Source organism: Canis lupus, chromosome 5 (genome assembly GCF_003254725.2).
Source record: "Canis lupus dingo isolate Sandy chromosome 5, ASM325472v2, whole genome shotgun sequence".
NCBI lineage: Eukaryota > Metazoa > Chordata > Mammalia > Carnivora > Canidae > Canis > Canis lupus.
The window spans coordinates 51,244,273-51,270,519 of NC_064247.1; the positions used below are offsets into that span (position 1 = coordinate 51,244,273).

At 38.1% G+C, this 26,247-nt stretch overlaps 1 protein-coding gene across 3 annotated transcripts in view; it reads left to right on the top strand.

The window, feature by feature from the left end:
* The first annotated feature begins 3,311 nt into the window (after positions 1-3,311).
* The window catches only part of OMA1 (OMA1 zinc metallopeptidase), a 71,937-nt gene continuing 49,001 nt past the window's right edge, over positions 3,312-26,247 (top strand). The window contains exons 1-7 of one of the 3 annotated variants that reach the window (XM_025427800.3): positions 3,351-3,415; positions 4,651-4,742; positions 12,683-13,201; positions 16,648-16,876; positions 19,631-19,804; positions 19,905-20,012; positions 22,896-23,024. In XM_025427800.3, coding sequence (XP_025283585.1) covers positions 12,702-13,201; positions 16,648-16,876; positions 19,631-19,804; positions 19,905-20,012; positions 22,896-23,024 — 1,140 coding nt within the window. In that variant the 5' untranslated portion in view covers positions 3,351-3,415; positions 4,651-4,742; positions 12,683-12,701. Of the gene's footprint in view, positions 3,416-4,650; positions 4,743-12,682; positions 13,202-16,647; positions 16,877-19,630; positions 19,805-19,904; positions 20,013-22,895; positions 23,025-26,247 lie in introns of all 3 variants that reach the window. The other 2 variants (XM_025427799.2, XM_025427804.3) reach the window with 2 other exon arrangements.

The following is a 26,247-nucleotide window of genomic DNA, read 5'->3' on the forward strand; positions in this document are numbered from 1 at the left end:
ATTTGGAACTGCCTGGCACATGTTCAAGAAAAATGAAAGTTCACTTTAGTCAAGGTACCACCTGTCCATTGCAGCCAAATTTGTGACCCTTACCAAATCCTGTGGCCATTTTGCCTGGCTTGCAACCTGAATCAAATCGAGATCAGCAGAGAGCTGCATGGTCTGTTGAGCTTCTGTCTACACGTGGTTTTAAAACAATTTGAGCTTCACAATTCTTCAGTTACACTCCCTTTACCTCAGGATTCAGCTTCTGGTACTTCCTCTGGGAAGTGTTGATGAAAGTCTTTCTGTATCCAAGCATCTTCTACTTCTGGAGAAAACTGAGTTACCTTGGGTTGGGTTGCCTGGAAACAGACTCTGAGATTAAGTCTCTGTGTGCAGGGTTTTTGGATGCGATGGAGGGGTCATCGGAGATGACATCTATAAGTAAAGGACAGAGAACTGGGCAAAGGGAGAAGTGGTGCTACTCAGCCAATCCTATGGAGAGCTGTGGAGCTGGAGTTGCCTTGCTGGGTTGTCCTCAATTGAGGCACAAGGGCTTGTATCTCCTTTGTATCTCCTAAATCCATCAGTCACCGGATGCATGTTGTCCCTGGGGAGAAGGCATATTCTTGGATGAAGCAGGTTATATCAACCTCAGCCAAGGGAAGTCTCCAGGGAAGAAGGCAGCTGAATTGCCCTCGCAGACTGTTGGGGAAGAAAACAATGTCCTGAGGGAAGTGGGCTTGCTGGAACCAGAAGACAGACAGAGGGTTATACTCCACAGGAGTCCCAAAGACAGACCATACACAATGGCAATGAGAAATGTCCTCGTGAGAGAGGTATCATCATGCCTATGAAGTTCAGAGGGGGCTCTCTTCTGCAGGCCTGGGATGATGGGAAGAGAAGCAATCACAGGGCTTGGGTTGGTAATATCTTGGTTGGTAATGACAGCATCCTGAAGCAATAGAAACCAGGTGGTGGCTTTAACACGAGAAGCCTGGAGGCTGTAATTACTATAATAGCTGGCAAGTTAAGAGGGGCTGCACAGGGGACCTGATCCTCAGAGGCTTTTAAGGTATTTAATAGTACAAGGTGTCTCTAGGGGAAAAATAGACAGGCAGCCAGTAGGGTGCTGCTTAATATCTATTCAAAAAGAAGGCAAGAATAGAGAAGCAGGAGTCTGACAGTGGTTGCTCTAATAAAAAGGTCATGCTTCTTGCTGAGTTCTCAGATCTGAGTCAATCTTCAGACCAAGACCACAGAATCCATTGACTAAAGAGGGGGTTGGGTCCTTAGGCAACCTGCAACCCTGCAACCCTGAAACAAACATTTACTACAGTGATTACTCTATGGCCTATGACCATTTTCACAGCTAACTATATGTTGGGGAAACAAACACCCAGAAATTTTGCAGGACTTGAATGAGTCTTGTTACCCAGAAACCTAAAGTGTTATCATGGCCCCTCTGTAAGAGTGGGGACTTATGGAGGTCAGGTAATAAACAGAGTCCTGGATAACATCCAGCTTACCTTGAGTCCATGGGAACATAGACCCATCCACTGGTCTTACCTCAGCCCCTGAGTGCATAATTGGGACTATATATTGAGAGCAAGTTTCACATTATGTCCCTGGTCTTGAGTTCATGGTAGGGAAAACCAAGTGAAAGCCACTAAAACTGCCCCTTCCCTACTGAGTTGAGATAATCAGCCAAAGCAATATTTCATCCAAGGGGAAAGGATGATGATGGTAGAGATTAATGCCACCATTAAAGACCCAAAGGATACAGGGTAGTTGTTCCTCTCACATCTTCATTTAATTTGCCAGTCTGGCCCCTTCAGAAAGCAGGAGAATAGTTTATAGACAACTGTGGATTTAACTACATAGTAGACCTGATCATAGTCATTGTACCATTTTGGTGATCTGTCTTAATACAGTCCAAAGGGATCTGGACCACTTGCACATCCCAGAGAACTGCACCCCATCTGTTATACTGATAACAACATGCTAACCAGGCATCCTGAGCAAGAGATAGCTCGTATATTGGAACATTTGGTGAGGCACATGCACTTCAGATAAACCCATGAAGATTCAGGGACCTGCCACTTCAGATTTTTTGTTTTTTTTTTTTGTTTGTTTGTTTTGTTTTTTTAGATTTTTGATTTATTTATTCATGAGACACACACACACACACACACACACAGAGGGAAAGACATAGGCAGAGGGAGAAGCAGGCTCCCTGTAGGGAGCCCGATGCAGGCCTCAATTCCAGGACCCCAGGATCACGACCTGAGCTGAAGACAGATGCTCAACCACCGAGCGACCCAGGAGTCCCTGCCGCTTCAATGTTTAGGGAACCAATGGTCAGGGATCTGCCAGGATAGTTCCTTCAAAGTAAAAGACAAGTTTATAAAACACAAATAAGGGAGGCAAAGAAAACATTGCTTATAATCTTGTAAATCCTCTAAAACTGTTTATAGTGTTTATCAAGATGTTTTTCATCATGCATTGAAAATACATATAACGAACTGCTGTAGCATCATACCACTATCTGATACCTTGTTTATTTACCTGTTTGCTTGCTGACTGCCTAGATTTCCTCTCTGGGATACAAGCTCCAAGAACGTCACATCTCTACCTGGTTCCCTGCTGTACCCCTGGCACCTAGAACGCCCTTGGTGCTGGCTATTTTTTGGTGGCATAAATGAAACATACTCTACACATTGTTTTGTGGCTAGCTAGTTTCCAGTAACTTCCAGATGCTTCAGGTTATACTTCATTGTTCTCGAAATGTGCCATTTCAGAGGTCACGCGAAAGCAGAGAATTCTCTCTCCAAAGACTACTTCTATCATTGCAACTTCACAACCAAGAAGCTTTCGTCCTTTGGCAGCCCTCGAGTCTCCTTCGCTTTGGCCAGGACTGCCTGAGAATCTTGAGCAGTCGCAGCTTTGCCTGGATCATTCTTTTTTTTTTTTTTTTAAGGCAATATATAATGCTTGCTTATTTATTTATTTATTTATTTATTTATTTATTTATTTATTATTTATTTATTTATTTATTTATTTATAGTTGGAGTTCAATTTGCCAACATATAGCATAACACCCAGTGCTCATCCCATCAAGCCCATCAAGGATCATTCTTTGGAGGTCCTGAGAGTCAGGACAGGAGTGAGGACCAGCCAGCGCCGACCGCCCAGCCCGCAGCCACGTCCCTCCTCCGGCCGCGCGGGGGCGCCAGCGCGCCACAGTGGCTCCCGGTCCGCGGCCGCGGGGAGGGCCACTCTGGGCGGGTGTGGCGACTGCCCGCGGTGGGCGGAGCCAAAGGCGCCCGGGCCCGGGCAGAGGGCAGGAAGTGAGGGGGCGGGGCTTCTGGGGCGCGGTGTGCGCTTGCGCGGGAGCCCGGCCGGAGGAGTCTCGGCGTTCGCCGCTGCTGGGGTCTGTCCTGGCGGGGACGCCTCCGCCCTTGGTTTAGGAGTTGGGGTGGGAGAACTTCCAGGGGGAGGCTGAGGGGGGCACTTGGGGGCAGGGGCGTCCGGCGTGGGCGGGCAGGGGGCAGGGGGCGAGGGGAAGAGGAGGGGGGGAGGGTCCAGCCTCGCCGCCCCCATCCCCCCCCCACCCCCCCCCCCCCGGGGATGCGCTGCCAACCTGGGAGGTGTAAGCGCGCAGGGGGACTTGGTGTCGGGGGGTGCCCAGCCTCTCCCCTCTGCCTTCCTTTCTCTTTTGCGGCTCCTTTTTTATTTTTAAAATTTTTAAAATTTTATGTATTTTTTATTTTTAATTTTAAATAGTATTGACGCAGCGTGGGGTGCCTCGGACCGACACCTTCACCTGCGGAAAACCGCTTCTAGCGGCCTAAAGCGACTCGGGGGGCGGGTGGGGGGGGGGGCCCTGCCCCTGCCCCTGCCCCTGCCCCTCCCTTAGCTTCGCAAAGTCTCCTACCTAAACCCTGAGCAGCGAAGAGCTGAGCACGTCCGCGTCTCTAAACGGTTCTAGGCAGTTGTGATAATTTCTTCACGAACCTGTCTGCAAGAGGTCACTTTAAAAAGATTTATTTTTTTATTTTTTATTTTTTTAAAGATTTTATTTATCATTCATGAAAGACACAGAGAGAGAAAGAGGAGAGATACAGGCAGAGGGAGACGCAGGCTCCACGCAGGGAGCGCGACGCAGGACTCGATCCCAGGTCTCCGGGGTCACGATCTGGGCTGCAGGCAGGTGCTCAACCACTGAGCCACCTGGGCTGCCCCGCCCCCCCCCCCCCCCCCCAAAGAGTCACTTTTTATGGCTGTTAAATAATGCCACTGGCCTGTGTAGAACAGAGCAGCAGTTTAACTGCACCATGGAGCCTCAATGAGAAATTTTAGTCCAGGGTTGGGGGGGTTGCGATGAAGACCCCTCATTTAGAATTCAGGGATTGATCAACTATCACCACTGCCACCGATGCCGTGTGGCCCTCGCTCCCGTGATGCAGACTTAAAACATGCATCAGCTCGGCCACAGGGAAGGGGTGCGGTCTGACATTTGAAAGCTTGAAACCCAAGTCTGTCGCCCTCTTATTTATTTATTTATTTATTTATTTATTTATTTATTTATTTATTTAAAGGCTTTCCATCATGTGTACACTTTGCTTGAATGATTAAAGTACATGTCCTTTTTTTTTTTTTTGCCAGTCTGACAGCTGTTTCCATAGAAACTAGAGAAGAAATAGTCATTTTCAGCAGAGTTGTGAAAACCGTCTTCCAGGCTTCAGCCGTGAGCACCAGTGAGTGCTGTACTCACTCATTCTGAGACGGTACTTAAAGGAACTCAGGATCTGACATGTTCTTAGGCTAACCATCCAGATTGTTTAATTTTCCTCACCTCGTTAATTTTGCCGTCTTAGAGGTTTGCCAGCTATGTTTGTTGGCCTGCCACGGTTCTTTGAAGAGGATGTGTCAACCCTGATTCTTTTTTAGGCTGGGTATAGCCTGGTGTTGGCTCTTGGAAGGTGTATAAATAGATTTCTTTCCCCTTTCTTGAGGATAAACCATGCATCGCAAAATATCAGGCACTGTTTCTGTTCTAAATGACGCTTGATTGTCAGTGATACAAATGAAAATGTTTTTAGTTATGTTCATGTGATGTTTGGAGCTTTTGCTTATACCTTCTGGGAGAGACTATTTTTTTTTTTTTAAAGATTCCACATAAGTCTTGAGGGATGATCAAGAGTTGCTTGCTGTAATTACAGAGCTAAGCAGTGTAATAAATGTGCATAGAAATAGAGATGAGAGCTTTTCTGAGGGGTGTCGGTAAATCAGTGGGTCTGGAGCTTAGGAATGGGTAGGAGCTGGGGGAAGGTGCCTGGAGAAGTAGTGGGAGGTGGCATCATGAGAGGCCTGGTCTTCCATGTAGAGGAGTTTACTGAAACCAATAGAAACTGTTGGAAATTATAAAAATAGTTGCCTTTTTGGTTTTGGGGCTTATAAGAGTAATAATACATCCTAGTAAACATTTAAACAGCACAGAAATACATGAGATGAGAATACTAAATCCTTTACACCTGCCATTTTGCCACTCAAAGTAATCACAATGAATGGTTTGCTACGTTTTACTTTAGATTTTTAATTTCTATTTGTATATACTAGCATATTTCAGCATTACTATTTTTTGCAAATTGGGCAGAGATTTTTGTCTTCTTTATTTCCTGTGGTATCTCCAGCATCCAGAATGGCATGTGATATGGCATGTAGGAGGCACTCATTAAATATTTAATGAATGAATAACATCATTCAGAGGTCAAAAACTGAGTGGGATCTGGTGTATGTGTTTGGCCAAGGTGTTTAAAAACTTTGTTTTCTCTTGAAGTTTGTTGCCAGCATTTTAAAACTGATAACTTTAATAAAAAGTTTGAATTACTGTCTTTTCTTGAAAATATTGAACTGTTTGGTAACACTAAGCTCAAGTTCCATTACAATTGCACCTTCCTTGTATGGGCATGAATTTACGTTTATATCAGTATGGCTTTGCCTGGACCCTACAGACTGGACCCAACAGTGCACTGTTGACCACAGTAGCACTAGTCACCGATGGCCATTTTGTTTTAAATTAACTAAAGTTAATTAAAAATTCTGTTGCTCAGTCACACCAGCCGCATTTCAAGCGATATAGTACAGTAGCCATAGGTGGGAGATACCATATTGGACAACACAGACACATTTCCATAATTGTAGACATTTCTGTTGTGCAGGGCTGGTTTACACATCTGAGTTTGCCGTTCCTGACCTACAGAATTCTTGCAAGTAGCATTTGTTGTTATTTTTAAGGTTTGTGTCTCTTTGTCATTGCACAAATCTCCTTTTAAAAATGGCTGCATAGTATTTAGCATTGTAGGACTTCATCTGAGTTGTGGGAGTAGGATTCTGTTGTCTGATTTTGCATTTTAGAAAGACTGCTTTAGTTCTTGTTTGGTGGTGAGAAATGAACTAGGCAGATAGGAGGAGTTGGTTGTTTAATAGGCAGAGACATTGGAGGGTATGTAGTAATCTACAGCCTAAAGCCACAGAGCCCAGGAAGGGCTAGGTTGAGATAAATTGACATGACTGATTTAATGTGGATTGAGGTCTTTTGTATGGTAAAGTCACTGCAGAGATAATCCAGTACTAATCTGGAACTGATTCAGTGTTGAAAAGTGGGAATTCAGCTTTGCAAAGTCTAGAAGAAACCCTTAGCTAGTTCTAGTAAGCAGCATGTATAATATTAAAATGTTATCAGCTTACATGTAAAACAAGTGTAATTTTTATGCCCTGTAATTTTTTTTTTAAGATTTTATTTATTTATTCTTGAGAGACACACAGAGAGAGGCAGAGACATAGGCAGAGGGAAAAGCAGACTCTCTGTGGGGAGCCGGATGCTGAACTCGATCCCCAGACCCCTGGGGTGTGATCTGAAGGCAGACCCTCAACAGCTGAGCCACCCAGGCGTCCCTGCCCTATAACTTAAGTTTAAGTTTCTTAGATACAGAAACCCTTTGAGGGAGAATTGTTTGAGGAAGAAAGTAAAAGGTCATAAAGCTCAGTTAAATTTAGGAAGTACAATGGATTCTTGGGAACTAGGAAAGTATGAATCTTGCTCCCTCTCTTTCTTTCCCTGAGGCTTCATGATCTTTTATTTTATGCACATTGATTCCATTGTCCTTTTTGTTGATCCACTTCTCTTTTGCAAAGGTTTTTGTTTGCAGTTCTTGCTTGCAGATTGCTTTGTGTTACCATGACACCAACTATAACCCCAGTTTATACATGCCCTTACTCCTTTGCCTGATACTGCTTCACCAAAAGTCTTTTCTACGTCAGATATCCTAGCTCTGTGGCCAATGGCAGGGGTCACTGGGGAAGAGTGGCAGTCGGCCTATCCCTTAAATTGAGGTTTTAGGATGCCCTTATAAAAGGGGAGTGCGATTGAGCAAGTGTCTGAAGCTTACCTCCTATAGTAAAAGAATGTGGATTTGTGTTGTTTTTGCAGTTTGACTTCTAGCAGGTGACTTTTTTTTTATAAAAAAAAGATTTTATTTATTTATTCATGAGACAGAAAGAGAGACACAGGCAGATGGAGAAGTAGGCTCCCCGCAGGAGCCCGATGTGGGACTGGATCCCAGACCCTGGGGTCATGCCCTGAGTCAAAGTCAGACAGACGCTCAACCGCTGAGCCACCCAGGCGTCCCTGACTTTCTGTTTTTAAACCTTCAGTATACTTTCCCATTTGAAACCGTTTTTTCTGCATCTGCCCAAATGGCCTAAAAAATAATAGTTGCCTTGAACTATTCTGCTATTCATGGATGTCCTTTCTTTTTAAAAAATTTATATAGTGCATAACACTTAATGAAGAACTATATTGTCTGCTACTAAGTAGTCTTCTTAGGTACCTGTGCCCTTCTCAATTAGATAACATCCATGAGGGCAGGGATTGGATTTTATGCTGTATCTGTAAGTCACAAGTCACCTAGCCAACGAAGAACCTTACTAGCTACTAAAATTTAGTTTTGAAATGATTTCTAGGCTTCGGTTTGATTCAAAAAAAGAAAAGAAAAAACCTAGAAAGTATCTTGTTAATGACATCAGATTATTATGTGTCAAGTTTGGACTCTGATTTAAAATGGATAGTAATTCCAAAAGGTTAACTTGGAGTTAATGTTTACTTAGCATGCCCTTTATTCACATTATATGTTAATAATGCAAGGGTGAAATGTATAAAGTATATAAAAGTTTTGAGTGACTTTCAAATAGTTTGCTGTATAGTTAATACGGTTTTTTAAAACTGGTGTTCTTGGGATCCCTGGGTGGCGCAGCGGTTTGGCGCCTGCCTTTGGCCCGGGGCGCAATCCTGGAGACCCGGGATCGAATCCCACGTCGGGCTCCCGGTGCATGGAGCCTGCTTCTCCCTCTGCCTGTGTCTCTGCCTCTCTCTCTCTGTGACTATCATAAATTAAAAAAAACAAAACAAAACAAAAACTGGTGTTCTGAAGCATCTTTCTAGATAATATTGTCTAGTTTGAGTTAGATTTACATATTTTCCTCCAACTTTTATTATGAAGATTTTGAAACAGAAAAACCAAAAATATTTATTTATTTATTATTATTTATTTATTTATTTATTTATTTATTTATTTATTTATTTATTTTCCCCGAAAAAAATTTTAATGAACACATGCATAACCACAATTTAGATGGATGTTAATATTTAACTGCATTGGCTTTATGGGGTGTGTGTTTGTGTGTGTGTGTGTATTTGTTAATACAATTTGGAAGTAAATTTTATTCATCATAAAAACATACTTCAGTAAGTACTCAAGTGTAAGATATTCACCTACATAACCACATCATTATCACCTAATAAGCAGTACTTAACCTAAAATAACCTAAAAGTAAATCCATGTGCAAATTCCCCCAATAGTACCAGTTGTCCTCTAAAGCTGATTTTTTTTCCTTCAAACCAAGATCTATTCAGAGTCCATACATTGCATTTGATTGTTCTTTTTTTAGTATCTTTTGAAAAATAGCTTAAGTGATGTATAATTGATGTAAAATGAATTGTACGTATTTAAGCTGTGTATTATAAGTTTTGTCACATGTGTACACCTGTGAAACTAACACCACAATCAAAATAATGAACATACTCATTACCTCCAAACTTTGTAATTCCTTTCCTGATCTTCTTTACCTTCCTGTCCTCAAGCAATCATTGATCTCTCTGTAACTATAAATTATTTTGCGTTTTATACAGTTCTTATTATAGAGCTGGAATCATAGAATTATGCATGTTTTTGGAGGAAGTACGGTCTGGCTTCTATCACTTGATAGTATATAGAGATAAAATTGCTTTTGTATATTGCTTTTGTATCCTACCCCCTTGCTAAACTCCTTGTAATAACTTTTCTGTAGATTCCTTTGGATTTTTTATATAGATGGTCATGTTATATAAGTATATATAGGCATAAAGACCATTTAGCTTTTATGTTTCTTGTCTGGATGCCATTTATTTAGTTATGCATTTATTCTGTTCTATTGTTGAGGATCTCCAGTACAATATTGCATTTAAGCGGTGAGAGCAAACATCCTTGCTTTGATCCTAAACTTAGGCAAAAAGTATAGTCTTTAACCAATAAATATGCTGTTGGTTATAGTTTTCTGTAGATGTCTTAGTTTACTGAGAGGGTTTTTTTTTTTTTTTTTATCAGGGTTGAATGTTCGATTTTATCAAATGCTTTTTCTGTATCTACTGAGATGATCATGTGTTTCTTTTTCAATAAATAGGGTAGATTACATTGATTTATGAATTTTTTACTCAAATTTCCATTCCTGGAATACATCTCAGCTGGTCATGATGTAGTCTTTTTATGTATTGTTAAATTTAATTTTCTAAAATCTTTTTTTTTTTTTAAAGATTTTATTTATTGATTCATAGAGACAGAGAGAGAGAGAGGGAGGGAGGGAGGCAGAGACACAGGCAGAGGGAGAAGCAGGCTCCATGCAGGGAGCCCGACGTGGGACTTGATCCCGTGTCTCCAGGCCCCGGGCTGCAGGCGGCCCTAAACAGCTGCGCCACCAGGGCTGCCCTAAAATCTTAAGTTTTGTGTCTGTGTTCATGAGAGATACTACTCTATCGTCTTCTTGTAATTTTTTTCCTGGCTTTAGTATCATAGTAATGCTGATCTTATGGAATAAAATGCAAAGTATTCCTTTCTTTTCAGTTTCCTGGAAGAGTTTGAATAGAATTATTATTAATTCTTAAATGTTTGATAGAGTTGCCCAGTGAAGCTGTTTGGGCCTGGAGCTTTCTTTGTGGGAAGGTTTTTAAACTATGAGTTCAATTAAAAAAAATAGATATAGGGCTCTTCAGATGTATCCATTTCTTTCTGAGTTAGCTTGGTAGTTTTTGTCTTTCAAGGAATTGGTCCATTTCATCAAGGATGTCAAATTTAAGATTTTCTCTTCCACTGGTTTTAAGAAATTTGATTAAGATATGCCTTGAAGTAAGTTTCCTTTGTGTTCATTGTTTGTGTGGCTTTTAAATTTCATGGATTTGTAGGTTTATAGTTTTCATCAAAGTTGGAAAATGTTGGCCACTATTTTTTTAAGTTTTTTTGTTTACCATCCCTCCCCTCTTTTCAGGGACTCCAGTTATACATGCATTAGGCCACTTGAGTTATCCTATACTTCACTGATGCTCTGTGCCTTTTTTTTCCCTCTTAGTTTTCTTGGTTTCTATTGATATGTCAAGTTTACAAGTCTTTATTTCATTGTTACGGTATCTGGTATCTAGTCTGTTAGTCTCATCCAATGTAATTTTCTTGTTTAAATTTTTTTTTTTTTTTTTTTTTTTTTTTAGATTTTGTTTATTCATGAGAGGTACACAGAGAGAGGCAGAGACATAGGCAGAGGGAGAAGCAGCTCCCTGAGGGAGGAATCTGATGCAGGACTCAATCCCAGGACCCCAGGATCACGCCTTGAGCCAAAGGCAGATGCTCAGCCACTAAGTCACCCAGTCGTCCCTCATCCAATATAATTTTCATCAAAGACATTGTAGTTTTCTTGTCTAGAAGTTGAGTGTAGGTCTATTAAAAAAACATATTCCATGTTTCTACTTTAAATTCTCAGATTTTTCTTTTAAGTTTTTAAAGACATGGAATGTAGTTATAATAACTAATATCCTTACCTATCAATGCTGTCATTCATGTTACTTAGGAGTGAGTTTTTATTAATATTTTTCATAATCATGGTTCACATATCCTATATCTTTGCTGCCTGGTAATTTTTAATTATAAATTGTACCTTATTAAATGGTGTTTTTTTTTTTTTTTTTTTTTTTTTTTTATACTTGTAACTAATTTTGAGCTTTTTTCTAGGATGTGGAGAAGTTCCTTAGAAACAGTTTGATCATTTTGAGTATTCTTTTAATCTTTGTTAGGTAGGGTCAGAGTAGCTTTTAGTCTGGGACTAATTTTTCTCTGATGAGGTAAAACCCTTCTGAGTACACTGTCTGGTGCCCCAGGAATTCAAAGGTTTTCCACTTTGAAAGATAGAAATTGGCACTACACTCTGCCCTCCTTGAGCCCTGAATTTTGTTCCTCTAATCCTGTCAGGTGATTCTTTCCCATCTCCAGGGACTTTCCTAACATGAGTGCCCTGTTTAGAACTGAGATGAGTACTGGAGGCAGATTTTCCTGCACAACACCCTCTGGAGTTCTTTCCCTGCACAGTCTTCTCTTGTATTCCATTATGTGGGGTCTAGCTACTGTGGCCTGCTTGAACTCCCAGCTTCATCTCTCCAATTTAGGAGTGCTGTTGGGCTGGGCTAGGCTTCCCCTCTCTACATAGTGGCCTGGAAACTCTCCAGGCAGGAAGCAGGGGCAATTGTAGGGCTCATCACATTTGTTTCCCATCACTCAGGGGTCACTGGTCTTCATTGTCTAACGTCTAATGTGTTGAAACCATTGTTTTATTATTCTGTTTGTTCAGTGGAAGGATAAGTCTGGTTCCTTTTATTCCATCTTGCCCCCATTCCGAAGTGTGAGGATTATATTTGAAAGGATCAGGTTTCTATTTTAAAAAATACATTTTAAAACTTAGATTTTACTATTCCTTTACATGCTTTTTCCTCCTACTTACTGCCAGTTCCTAAAACCTGTGGTTATTTTTGCTTAATCCATTTCTTAATTCCCCTATAATTTAGCTGTTAAAATAAAAACAGACTTCCCCCAACTAAAACTCAAAAACGAAAAGAAAAAAATCCCAAGTTTCTAGAGTATGTGTCAGAGTAAAAAAAAGTGGGTAAAACCTGCTTGTTTTGCATTGCTGACAGGCATTACTGAGGGATGGTGGTGGAAACCTAAGGTAATTCAGTCTGAGATGTGTTAAGGAAAGAACAATTGACACACCTGTTTCTTTTTTTTTTTTTTTTAATTTTTATTTATTTATGGTAGTCACACAGAGAGAGAGAGAGGCGCAGAGACACAGGCAGAGGGAGAAGCAGGCTCCATGCACCGGGAGCCCGATGTGGGATTCGATCCCGGGTCTCCAGGATCGTGCCCTGGGACAAAGGCAGGCGCCAAACCGCTGCGCCACCCAGGGATCCCGACACACCTGTTTCTTAAGGGTTATGTTCCAGGCTTTGTAAATAAGTATTTTCCAGAGATATTTATAACTTATTTTTTTTGTGTGTGTGTTCCAGATAATCAAGGAGAAGAAAGATGAGCTTCATCTGTGGACTGCAATCTGCTACTAGAAACTGTGTTTTCTTCCGAATACATTTGCTGACCAACTGGAGAAGATGTAACACACTAACTGTGACCTCACCAGACTGTCATCAAGTACAAATTAGTCAGATAGTTAATAAGTGTCAGGGTCTGGAAGTGAATCAGTGTGATAGGTTGACTTTTCTGCCTGAAAATTTTTATTTCTGTAGGACTTTTAATAACAAACGACCGAAATGCCTCTTGAGCACGAGATGTAAGGAATTTGGGATGGTTACCCCAAACTGTACTGCGTGGAATGGCTCTTTTTCGAGACAGCTACTGATAAAAGAAGTTGCAGGAGTTCCTGCCCTTTCACTATTGCATCCTTTAAACTGTCTTCCCAAAAGAGACACCAGGAGTTTCCACACTTCTTCTCGGTTTCAAGCTGCTCCAGTTCCTCTCTTGTTGATAATTCTTAAACCAGTGCAGAAACTATTTGCAATCATTGTAGGCAGGTAAAAAGCTTTTAAAAAATAAACTTTTATATTAAAAACTATATTTTTTATTATAAACTATACTTTTAATGAAAACTTGTTAGATTTCCCATTTTCCATATTTAGCTCAAAATTAAGTTTCTGAACAATTGGTTCTACCCAGTTTTGTTAAGTATGATTTAGTAATCTTTTTTTTATGATTTAGTAATCTTGAAATAATTTACTGCATATTATTTTTTTAAAGATTTTATTTATTTATTTATTTATTTATTTATTTATTTATTGACAGCGCAGGGGGTAGAGAGAGAGAGAGAATCCTAAGTATACTCTGTGCTGAGCATGGAGCCTGACACAGGGTTCGATCCCATGACCCTGAGATCAAGAACTGAGCCAGATTCAAGAATAGAATGCTTAACTGACTGAGCCACCCAGGTGCCCTAATTTATTGTATATTATAGTATAAAAATATGATCTCTAAGAAATTTTATAGACACTTTTTAAAGGATTTATGTTTATGATTATAAGAATGAGAAATGTTGGTTATGGCTTGTGTGTAAGAACAGTAACAAACATGTTAAGTTTATGGAATCTGAGGCAATGGGTCATGAAACTGAAGAACTTCACTTATTTAAGAATGGGCTCCTTCCTAGCCAAGTTAACACTTAATTGCTATTTATTTTTCTTTTATTTAAAATTTTTTAATTAATTTATTCATGAGAGACACACAGAGAGAGGCAGAGACATAGGCAGAGGGAGAAGCAGGCTTCCTGCGGGGAGCCTGATGTGGGACTTGATCCTGGGTCTCCAGGATCACACCCTGAGCCAAAGGCAGATGCTTAACCGCTGAGCCACCCAGGTGTCCCTAATTAGTATTTATTTATTTCTTCTATTTCCAGCACATCTTTGTTATTTTCTCTTGGGTACTCCTTCATAATAATTACATTTTTATAGCTAAATAATACTTTAATTTAAACCTTCTCCCCTAAATAATCTTGTTTTCTCTTATTTGCTCCATGAAGATTGAAGAAAGATAAAGTTAAGCATTGTTTCTTCATCAAGCTTTCTTATATTTGAAGACAGGCCCTTTCTATGGGCCCTTCTGTGCCTTCCTCCTCCCATACTAACCAAACCAATTTTCTTTTTATCAGAAATTGAGAACTTGTACTCTCTAATGTATTGTGTTCCTAAGATTTGACATTGGCACTCAGAAAAAATACAGCTGTGTTAGCTCTTTTTTTTTTTTTTTTTAAAGATTTTATTTACTTATTCATGAGAGACAGAGAGAGGCAGAAACACAGGCAGAGGGAGAAGCAGGCTCCACGCAGGGAGCCCATGTGGGACTCGATACTGGGTCTCCAGGATCAGGCCCTGGGCTGAAGGTGGTGCTAAACCGCTGAGCCACTGGGGCTGCCCCTGTGTTAGCTCTGAATGTAAGTAATGGCTATCAAAGAAAATCAGAGCTAGCCTACAGTTAAAGCAGTAAACATTTTATGCAGGACTGTTGCAGTAGGGGAAGAGACCTAAGTATAGAACCAGAGTTAATTTTGAATACAGCATGGGTAAGTGGGAATTTATAGCCAAGGTGAGGTTTGGTGGATGGAAAATTAGTAAGAGAAAATATCAGGAGTACAGGGTGGTTCTCCCTGACCTGACCCTACGAGGCTTTTTGCTGAAGGCAGGTGAGGGTCAGACATCACTTGGAGGCTGGTGAATGATGAGGAACCTGATCAGATTCTGCGGATAATCAGATATGAAGGGTGGGGGTTCTGGCTAAACTGATTTAGTGGGATTCTTGCTGAAAACTGGACAATGAAGAGATGAGATACAGAAGTCCAAAGGTGAGGCCTAGTTGAAAAAAGTTCAGGGGAGCCTGAGTAGAATCTGATGGAAGAGAGAATCTTTGTCACAACTCAGCCCAGGTTCTTAGGCCAATGGCTCTTTTCATCCTTTTTAATCATTATTTTTAACTTTTTGTTGTTTTTACTATTATAATGACATTTTTAAAGCTGTGTTATCATCTTAATTTTAAGCAGAAAATAAGTCACATATAGTTAGTTTTTTTTTTTTTTTTAAGATTTTATTTATTTATTCATGAGAGACACACACAGAGAGGCAGAGACACAGGTAGAGGGAGAAACAGGCTCCATGCAGGAGCCCAATGTGGGACTTGATCCCGGGTCTCCAAGAGCACTCCGTAGGCTGAAGACGGATGCTCAACTGCTGACCCACCCAGGCATCCCTATAGTAAGTTTTAAATAGGAAATAAGTCTCTTCAGCTTGAAACACTTTGAGGTATTTTAAGTGTATCACTTAATAAAATTAAGATAACTTGAAGTTATTTTATAAGATGAATTTTGTCAAGAGAATGATGTATGTATCTTAAGTTTTTGTTGTGATTTCACAGATGAACTTATGAGGAAAAAGTTTGTCCCAGAGTTGAAAACATTGCTTGTCAAAATGTCTGCGAACCCTGATAACCAGCAGAGAGTATTGTTGCCTGGTAGGAAGTGGACCTCCTCATGTGTTAGCTATACAGTCTCTTATTTCCTTATTTTTAAAAAAGACTTTATTTATTTATTGATTCATGAGACACATAGAGAGAGAGGCAGAGACATAGGCAGAGGCAGAAGCAGGTTCCCTGCGGGGAGCCTGATGCTGAACTCAATTCCAGGACCCCGGGATCATGCCCTGAGCCAAAGGCAGATGCTCAACTACTGAGCCACGCAGGTGTTCCTGTTATTTCCTTATTTACAGTGTTTATGCTCTTCTCCTTTGTCGCGTTCTTGGGAGAATAGTGGGTTTTTTTTGCTAGTGAGCAATAGTTATTTCTAAAACTCAGTGCTGAGGTTGTTTCCTTAGTACCTTGCTTGAAGTCCTGGCAGATTGTGCCAGAATTCTGATGACTAGTAGGGAGGATCATGGTTAGAGGTATAGATTATTGTACCATAACCCCCTCAGAAGCGTGTTAGGGCAGTTCATCCCTATTAAGTGGTTAAGTACTCTGACTCTGGAGTCACACTGTCTTAGCTGGTTACGTCTGCAACCTTGGACAAGTTGCTTTGCTCAGTATTCTCTTCTGAAACAGGGTTAATGTGAAGGTTAAATGAGATGACCTGTATATAACGACTAGAATAGTAGTTTGCATGTGGTAAACAGTCAATAAATGTTAAACTAATGGTAGTTGTGTAAAATTGCTACTCCTTTAGTGTTCATCTTTAAAAAACTTAAAATTTAAGTGAACATTAGAATTTTTTTTAACATTAGAATTTTTAATTATAGTTCTATATAACTGATTACTTTTTCATTATTTAGCCAAGAATTGTATAAATTGAAAAAAATTCATCTACACGGAGAAATATATCACAAAAATTCAAGTGTTTGATGACGTAAACTCCTAGCATAAGATTAAGTTTTGGTGATATGTGCTGATACTATTGTCAGAACTTTGAATTTTTTTTTTGCTCTAGGGGCATAAGGAAATGGTGGCAGGCACTTCCTCCTAACAAGAAGGAGCTATTTAAAGAAAGTTTAAGAAAGAATAAATGGAAGTTACTCCTTTGTTTCAGTAGTTTTGGATTGCTCTTTGTAGTGTTTTATTTTACTCACCTGGAAGTCAGTCCTGTCACAGGAAGGAGCAAGTTACTATTATTGGGGAAAGAACATTTCAGACTTTTATCAGAATTGGAATACGAAGCAGTAAGTAGTATGAATTGTTTGTAATTGCTTAATATAATACTCAAAGCGGGAAAAATTTCTTAAGTATGAAAGAGGCACTACTTTTTTGTTAGTCTTTGATAGAAAATTAACATTTTCCTGAAAGGCCTCCAACCTTTCATACTCAGTATTCCAACTGCCTACCTTGCTTTTCTTCTCATTTCTTCCTTCTCATGACATGTCACCTTGAATGTCACTTTCTCAGGAAAGCCTTCCTTGATTATCCAGACTGGGTTAGGCAGGTTGGCTACAGTAGGCTTTGAGGGTATACTTCATACAGACTAAATTATAAATCAGCTCATTTGTTTTTTTTTTTTTTTTTTTTTTTTTTTTTTTTTAATCAGCTCATTTGTAATTGTGTCCAGTGGTGGCTATATTGGGGTCAGGACTCCTACTTTTATTTTCTTGCTTTTTTTTTTTTTTTTATTAAAGATTACTTATTTATTCATAAGAGACACAGCGAGAGGGCAGAGACATAGGCAGAGGGAGAAGCAGGCTACATGCAGGCAGCCCGATGTGGGACTCAATCCTGGGACTCCGGGATCATGCCCTGAGCCAAAGGCAGACGCACAACCACTGAGCCACCCAGGTGTCCCACCTACTTTTATTTTCCTTGCATACTGTGCTTTTCTTTTAAATCACTTATCATGAGGGTAACAACAATTATTTGCATAATTATTTATTTGCTGATCTGTCTCCTTTGTTAGACTAAGCTCTGGGAACAGAGGCCCTGTCTGTTTTATCATTTTATCTTAAGTACTAGCACAACATACAAAGTAGTACTTAGTATGTATTTTTTTGGATAAGTAGGTATGTAATAGAATTTTTATACCTTGAAAGTAATGTAGAATAAGATTTTTTCCCCAAAAACATCATTTTTGGCAATTTATTATATTTTTTGAATGCAAATTAAAGTTGTAATTCAGAAGTCTTAACTCCTTAGCAAATACAAGTTAAGCATTTTATACCACTAGTGAGTTTCTTGAGGATAGATCCTCTTTGACCAGTTCTTAGTGCACACATAGTATGTGCTCAATTAGTATTTGTTGAATTAAAGTCTCGTAGTCTCACTTGACAGCTTTGGTGTGGCTAAATCTTTGTATTTTTAAATTTCAGTTCAACTTGAGTTTGTCCGTGGAAAGTTACCATTAAAAAAGAAATAACAATGTGTTTTCACTAAAAAGATTGTTCTCAGTAAAGATAAGATGCATCTCTTCTAGTTGAGTTTATACAGAGATTGGAGATGTTTCTTAGAGTAGTCTTGTCTGAAGCAAGTTTGAGGAAAATGTTGTGGAAGGATTGAGTGAGATAGGCCTAGTGTTAAATCAGTATGTCTTCTACCATTTATATCATTTAGAAGCTTTAAAAAATTATATATATGTTTGTATGTGTTCTTTTTTAAAAGATTTTATTTATTTATTCATGAGATACAGAGAGAGAAAGAGAGAGAGAGGCAGAGAAATAGGCAGAGGGAGAAGCAGGCTTCCCTGCAGGGAGCCTGATACAGGACTTGATCCCAGGATGCTGGGATTGTGATCTGAGCCAAAGGCAGACGCTCAACCACTGAACCACCCAGGTACCCCTATTCTTTTTATTTTTTAATCTACAAATGTAATAACTTGCTTGATATGAAAATTCAGGGATGCCTGGTTGGCTCAGCAGTTGAGCTCTGCCTTTGGCTGAGGGTGTGATCCTGGAGACCAGGGATCAAGTCCCACATCGGGCTCCCTGTATGGAGCCTGACTGTCCCTCTGCCTATGTCTCTGCCTCTCTCTCTCTGTGTCTCTCATGAATAAATAAATAAAATCATTAAAAAAAAAATTCAAGCACACATTTTTATACAGATATTATAAAGCACTATAATTCTATATAATTTTGTTTCATCCACTTCAGAAGGGTTAATATATAATGTTTTTTTGTTGTTTCAGTTTACATTGGTGACTTACGCTTTTTAAAAATGCTATTGATAAAAAGACTGTTTCAGATCCCAATTCTACAAAATCATCTTTTTTTTAAATACATCTCAGGGAAGGTTATCAAGTTCTTGATCCGCATGTAAAAGAAGTTTTACATTTTATGGAAATTAAAGTAATATTTTCAAAACATCTTTAATTTTCCTAGACTTGAAAGGGTTTCTTATGGAATATAGCTTCAGAAAAAGTGTCTTCATTTGGTGGCTAGTCTTACTCAACATCGTATAGAGGAAATTGCATGCCCATTAGTTTTAAAATTTCAGTAATTTCCTTTCATTCTGTGTGAATGAAACACTTTAAAATTAATGAAATGTCTTTTTTTTTTTTTGGTAGAAGTTTAAGTTTTTCAGTAAGTATATAGGGTGTTTTTCTATTCAGTGGGTTATGAAAGTAATTTTCTTTTGTATTACACTTCCTTATGTGAAATCTCTGTTCCCCAGGCAATGTTTTGTTTTCTGAAATATTTAGGAAAGTAGAAATCATACTTAAGCATTTTCTTTCTTTATAGACTAATAGAAAAAGATGAAAGTTTTATTTCAACCAATTTATATGAAAAATATTGGTTAATAGAATTTATTCCATTTGCATTGCCTTTGCATGAATAATTCAATTTAAGGATTTGAGTGTTTAGAATATGTAGATTTTACATAATTAAAAATTAAAATGTTCAACAGTAAGTAGCTATATAACTCTTCATAAAGCAATATAAACATTTTGTGGAGCTAAAACTCCTTAAAATAAAGATGACTTTTTAATCTTTCAGTGGATGGAAGAATTTAAAAATGATATGCTCACTGAGAAGGATGCCAGATACCTAATGGTTAAAGAAGTAGTTAATCATTTGATTGAATGCAATAAAGATATTCCAGGGGTCTCTGAGATCAATTGGATTATCCATGTGGTCAATTCTCCAGATGTAAATGCCTTTGTGCTTCCAGTAAGTAAAAGTACTCACACTAAATTTTTAATTGTTAAATTTAATGTCCTTGTTTTTTTAAGGTGTTCCAGTTGCTTACATTATTTTCTTTATGGTACAGAATGGACAAGTGTTTATCTTCACTGGACTTTTAAATAGTGTGACTGATAGCCATCAACTTTCCTTCCTTCTGGGCCATGAAATAGCACATGCAATACTTGGGCATGCTGTAAGTACCTAGAATGAATGTTTAGTTCTTGAAATACTGCTTTGAAGTTAGCAAGTCAAATCTTTTAAAACTGAATCTTTTCAGTTTTGTTTTTCTTTAAAAGATGGAGTTTTAGTTTTTAGTCATTGACTATGTTATCTCAAAAAATAAGATTGGCTAATTTTGAGAATTTTTATAGTCTAGTATTTGATACCTGGATAATTAGTGTTTCTCTTATTTTTTTTTTTTTTTTTAAATATTTTATTTTTTTATTTTTTTTTTCAATTTTTATTTATTTATGATAGTCACAGAGAGAGAGAGAGGCAGAGATACAGGCAGAGGGAGAAGCAGGCTCCATGCACCGGGAGCCCGATGTGGGATTCGATCCTGGGTCTCCAGGATCGCGCCCTGGGCCAAAGGCAGGCGCCAAACCGCTGCGCCACCCAGGGATCCCAATTAGTGTTTCTCTTAAATACTATTTTTATCACCTGTGTCTTTTGCAAAGAAGTAATTATTCTCAACCTCTAATTATTTTAAATTAGATTTTAAACTTCCCATAATTATTAACATACTTGTAGTCTGTTGAGAAAATTAACTATATGAAAGTGATATGACTATTTAAGTGGTTAAATCCTTTTTCTTGCTTTTTTATTCATTCTCAGAGGATGGCTTGGAGCATTTCTGAAAATCTCTGGAATGATATGTCATATATAATTAATGCAGAGTAATAATAATGATACCTTGGCATTTTACAGTTTGCTGAGCTTTTAAATACAAACCTTCTCAATTATAATTTTAATACCATCCTCATTAACTACGTATTTAACATCCCTATATTACATATGAGGAAACTCATGTTTAAAAAGATTCTAGATAACTGGAGTAATGTGTCCAACTGGCGAATTGGGACTTTAATCCAGTTCTTCTGTTTGCAAATCCAGCACTGCTTGCTTTTACTGAAGTTACCTGGATATTGGCAGCACCTTTTTTTTTTTTAATGGATCATAGAATTCAGGTTGATTTATTTTCCTGTGAATACACATCTGTTTGACTTGATGGGTCCAAAAAAACCAATGTATTTGTTTACTCATATATTAGTATTCATTAAAAATAAGCATGTCTCTTTTGTCCACATTAATTAGAGAAATTAATTAGAAATATTTCCTGATTGAAAACATGAAGATAAATAGTGAAAGGATCATGAAATATTATGTTGGAAATGCAAGTAACATTAATTTTAAATGAAAATGATAATGTTATGAATTGCTGTAAAAATCATCTCAAATCCTGTCTATTCCTTAAAGAATTAGTAAATTGAAGTGGGCCACGATTTTACTTTTCTGAAGCATAAATAGGAGTTATCTCCTTCATTTCTTCTGTGGTACAGAAAAATGTAAAAAACATTTTCCGTAAACAGATATGCAGAAGAATAAATCAAAATAAATGGTCTTTCAAGAAAGGGCTTCATCGCTGCAAAATCAATCAATTTTGGTCACTTTAAAAAACATTTAAGAGATGTTCATATTCTGTATCTTTACTTTTCTGGCCTCTATCTCAGTGCCTCATTCAGCACACTGTTGTCATTCCTATCAGTGGAGGAACGCTAATTAGATAAGATATAAAAAGAAAATAGCGGCCTTAAAAATTGAAAATAGTTATTAGTATTTCTTTGTAGAGATCTTAGCCCTTATCAGCACTATATTTTCTCTTTTAGCAGTCTCCAGTTTGATTCATTATAGCCTTCAGTGTTTTTTTTCTTCATTCCACAAATACATATTTAAAAAAGATTTTTAGTTTTCTAAAACTAATAGGAATTATATTCTTTAATAATTAATAACAAGGATTTTATCTTCAATAATAACTTTATCTTTTGTAGTTTTACTCTTTTGTGCTAAAATAATTCCATAATTGTTTTTCATGACACACAGTTTGTATAATGAAGCAAAGAATGCTTTGTGAAGGCAGATTATATTAAGAGAAGTGTTCTATGTGATTATTTTAAGTTGTCAGCCATGTTTCATACATTCAAGTAATGATTCCTGTATGAACAATGTCAGCATTATATTAACATTTATTTATCAACTTAAATAGGGAACAGTGAACAATTCAGTATGTTAAACTTGTAATTGGAAATTACTACTCAAAACAACTATTTTAACTAAAATTGGTTATTACTGTAAATAAATATAAAACTTCACAGAAGTTGATTTCCTAGTGAGAAATATCAGAGTGATAATTTTGCAGACTTGCCTAAATGAAACATTTGGTCTTAAAATCCAAAAGACTTTTATTTAAAATAAATTTCCAATCTTCTTCTGAATTTTCCTTGTTTTAACTATTTCATATGTTAGGTAGTGTTTAGTCTGTCCAAAGGTATAATCATAATGAGCACATTTGTTCGCTTTAAAAACAATTTAATGACTACATTAGAAACTAAAACTTCCTGGGGTTTGATTTCTAGTCCTTTTACTAATAGCTTTGGGAATTTTGACAATTCTTTTAGTTTCTCTCCATCTTAGTTTCTTTATCAAATAGGGATAATTGAACCTATTTCACAAGATCTTATTATACTTATTAATATAAGAACCATAGGTTAATGAACTTATGTTCATATCTTTGAACCTGTCATTGTTCAGTTTCATCTATATGATGTAGGTGGCTCAGTAAATGTTAGCTGAATGAGTGAATATATATAAACATGTAAGCAAGTATGTAAGCAAGGGATGGAATAAATAAAGCACATGAAGAAAAAGAACATGTGATCTTAGTTGGTGAAGGTCAGTTAAATGTAATTATTTAGTGTGATTATACATGATGAACTAGAAGATGTAGGTATATGCTGTCTTTTTTTGTACATATTCTCAATTTATTAAATGTAATTTTCATTATTTTGATTATTCTCAGGCAGAAAAGGCTAGCTTGGTTCATTTATTGGATTTCCTAGGTCTGATTTTTCTCACAATGATTTGGGCCATTTGTCCTCGAGATAGTTTGGCACTTTTGGGCCAGTGGATACAGTCTAAACTACAGGAGGTAAGTATGAGACAGTAAGTTGAATTTGTAATGGCCTGTGATGAGGATATTTTAAATATTACTCTAAAGTAACAGATACCTATTTTCACATACCATGAAACATAGCTACTAAATTTTAGTGTCTTATGTTTTCTCATTTTTAATAGGTCTATATTTTTTAAAGATCTATTTATTCTAGAGAGTGAGCATGGTCGCCATGCACACACACACACATGAACAGGGTGAGGGGTAGCAGGAGAAGTGTTAGAAAGAGAATCAGATTCCCCATTGAGTGTGCAGCCGATGGGGTTTGACCTCACTACCCACAAGACCATGACCTGAGCTGAAACCAAGAATCAGAGGCTTAGTTGACTGAGCCACCAGGGTGTCCCTTTAGGGGATATTCTTATTAATGAGCATTCAAATTAGAAAATACAACATCTTTTAAATGATGTGGGATAGAGGGTTACAAAGGCTTAGCAACTTTTGGCTAACATGATATGGAGGGGATATAGTTATTGGTCTTTTTTTTTTTTTAAGATTTTATTTATTTATTCATGAGAGACACAGAGAGAGAGAGAGAGAGAGAGAGAGAGGCAGAGACACAGGCAGAAGGAAAAGCAGGCTCCACGCAGGGAGCCCAATGTGGGACTCGATCCCGGGACTCCAGGATCACCCCCTGGGCCGAAGGCAGGTGCTAAACCACTGAGCCACTCAGGGATCCCCCTAGTTATTGGTCTTAAGGAGAAAAAAGCCTTGTCACAAATCCTTTCCCTACTTCTGTCACTTTGCGTTCAGACTTTTCATTTTTGTCTCTCATAGTGACTGTGGTGTACTTATTAGATAACTTCCTTCCCCAAATATTTACATTCTGATGGGGAACTTTTAAAACCTGTAAACTTTTATGGGCATGATGTTGCTGAAGCTGCCCTCATCTCCTTCCTCCCAGTTAAACTAGAATTACCTGGAAAATACCAAAAGGGTAGTTATATTAGGTGTTTGTTAACTTTATTTTTAGTGCTTATGTATAATGATAATCGTTGCAAAATTTATTGAGGTCATTTTGTTCAGCACACTTCACAACTGAAAGTAGGTCTTGCAATCTTGATAATTGCTTTAACTATAATTAATTATTTTATTTCACATCTTTCTTCACATATTTCCTCCTGTCCTAGGAGGTTTGGTTATTCAGGAACAATCTGTTATTTGTTTATTTAATGATTTGTGGAGCACCCATCATTGTGCCATTTGGGTGCTGTTTAAATCTAATGTGTAAAATTCTTTGAGACAAATTGCTTTTGAAATCGGATAACTAAGCCTTTTATCCAGCGTTACCATATTGTTTGGCTGCTTCAATTTATATTGAAATAAAGGTTCTTAAAAGGAAAAAAAAAAGAATGGTTATTGTTTAGGTTACAGGATCTCGTATTTTGAATTTTATTTCTGTTATTGATATGCTGGGTAAGTCATAGGAGTTTGTGTAGTTTTCTCCCCATTAATTAGTATGTAGATTTTTTTTTCTGTGATGTAATCTGAAGATTCTGTCCTAAGAAAGATAACTTGTAGCTGTTTCTCTCTTGAAATATTTGATGAATCCTGCCACTTCGTGTAATTCTTTAATAATTAAACTAAAAGTAGAGATCACTTCTCTTTGAATGTTTTTTCCCTAAATCAAGGCTCCTCCAGTTATTTTGGTGATAAGGATATGTTTCTCTAGAAGCCTTGCTCCAAGGAGATGCTGATAGTGAAGTCATAAAGGGAGGGGAATTGGCTGACATTCATTTGCCAGAAAAAGGAAGAAACAGGGGACTTTACATAACCATTGGGGGGTCCTATTTTTGTAACATTAAAAGATTTGGGTATAAGGTAGCAGTCCTTATAGAGTGCTACCAGGTAGAGTTTTGAAAACTATTAGTAATAATTATGGTAGCTGTTTATGGAGTGCTTATCATATGTTAGGCAGTAGGTACACACTGTAGATTAATTATGTACAGGGGTTAAGAATATAAACTGTGAACAGATAGACCTGTTTTTGAATTTAGGCTCTGTTAGTCCTAAATTCTTTTTTAAAAAAATACATATTTTATTGGAGTTCGATTTGCCAACATATAGTATAACACCCAGTGCTTATCCCATCAAGTGCCCCCCTCAGTGCCCGTCATCTAGTCACCCCATTGGCCTTCCTGCCTCCCCTTCTGCTATCCCTTGTTCGTTTCCCAGAGTTAGGAGTCTCTCATGTTTTGTCTCCCTCTCTAATTTTTCCCACTCATTTTCTCTCCTTTCCTCTATAATCCCTTTTACTATTTTTTATATTCCCCGTATGAGTGAAAGTAGACCTAAATTCTATATAACTTGGGTAGATTACTTTACCAATTGTAGGCCTCAGTTTCTTGGTCTGTAAATTGGCATAATACTGGCTAAACTCAAAGCACTGTTATGGGTTTAGTGATGCATTTTAAAGTAAGATCCCTCAACCTAAGCACTATTGACATGTTGGGCTAGATAATTCTTTGTTGTGGGGAATTGTCCTGTGCATTGCAGGATGTTTAGTTAGCCTCTAAACATCTGACCTCTACCCACTAGATCCCAGAAGCACTTTTAACCGCCATCCTTCCTCCCCTACAGTAGTGACAATCAAAACTGTCTCCAGGGGCACCTGGGTGGCTCAGTCAGTTAAGTGTCTGACTCTTGATCTTGGCTTAGGTCATGATCTCAGAGTTGTGAGACTGAGCCCCACATCAGGCTCTGTGCTGGGTATGAAGCCTGCCTAAGATGCTCTCTCTCCCTCTGCCCCTGCACCACCTGTGTGTACTCTCTCTTTCTAAAGAAAAAAAAAATGTCTTCAAACATTTCCAAATGTCCCCGGGGGCAGAATCATATCCAGTTGAGAACCAGTGATTATAGAACGGTTAGCACAGGCCTTAGTACAAAGTACGGACTCAATAAATAGGAGCTGTTATCATTATTTGCTCATTTTATCCTGTCTGTAACCCCTGGAGGTTGGTGCTGTTGCTACTCCATTTTACATATGATACTACTGGGCTTAGAGGGGTTAAACAATTAGCCAAGGGTTCACAGTTAATAAGTGTCAGCATTTCGACTTGAGTGTAAGATTCTGTCCTTTTAAAGACAATGTTTTTAACCAGTTACACTATCAGTAGATTTGATGGAAACCTGCAGATTGCTCGTTGAAAGTGAAGACTGATACATAGTTCATCAACCTAGAAAAGACCTGATCATGAAG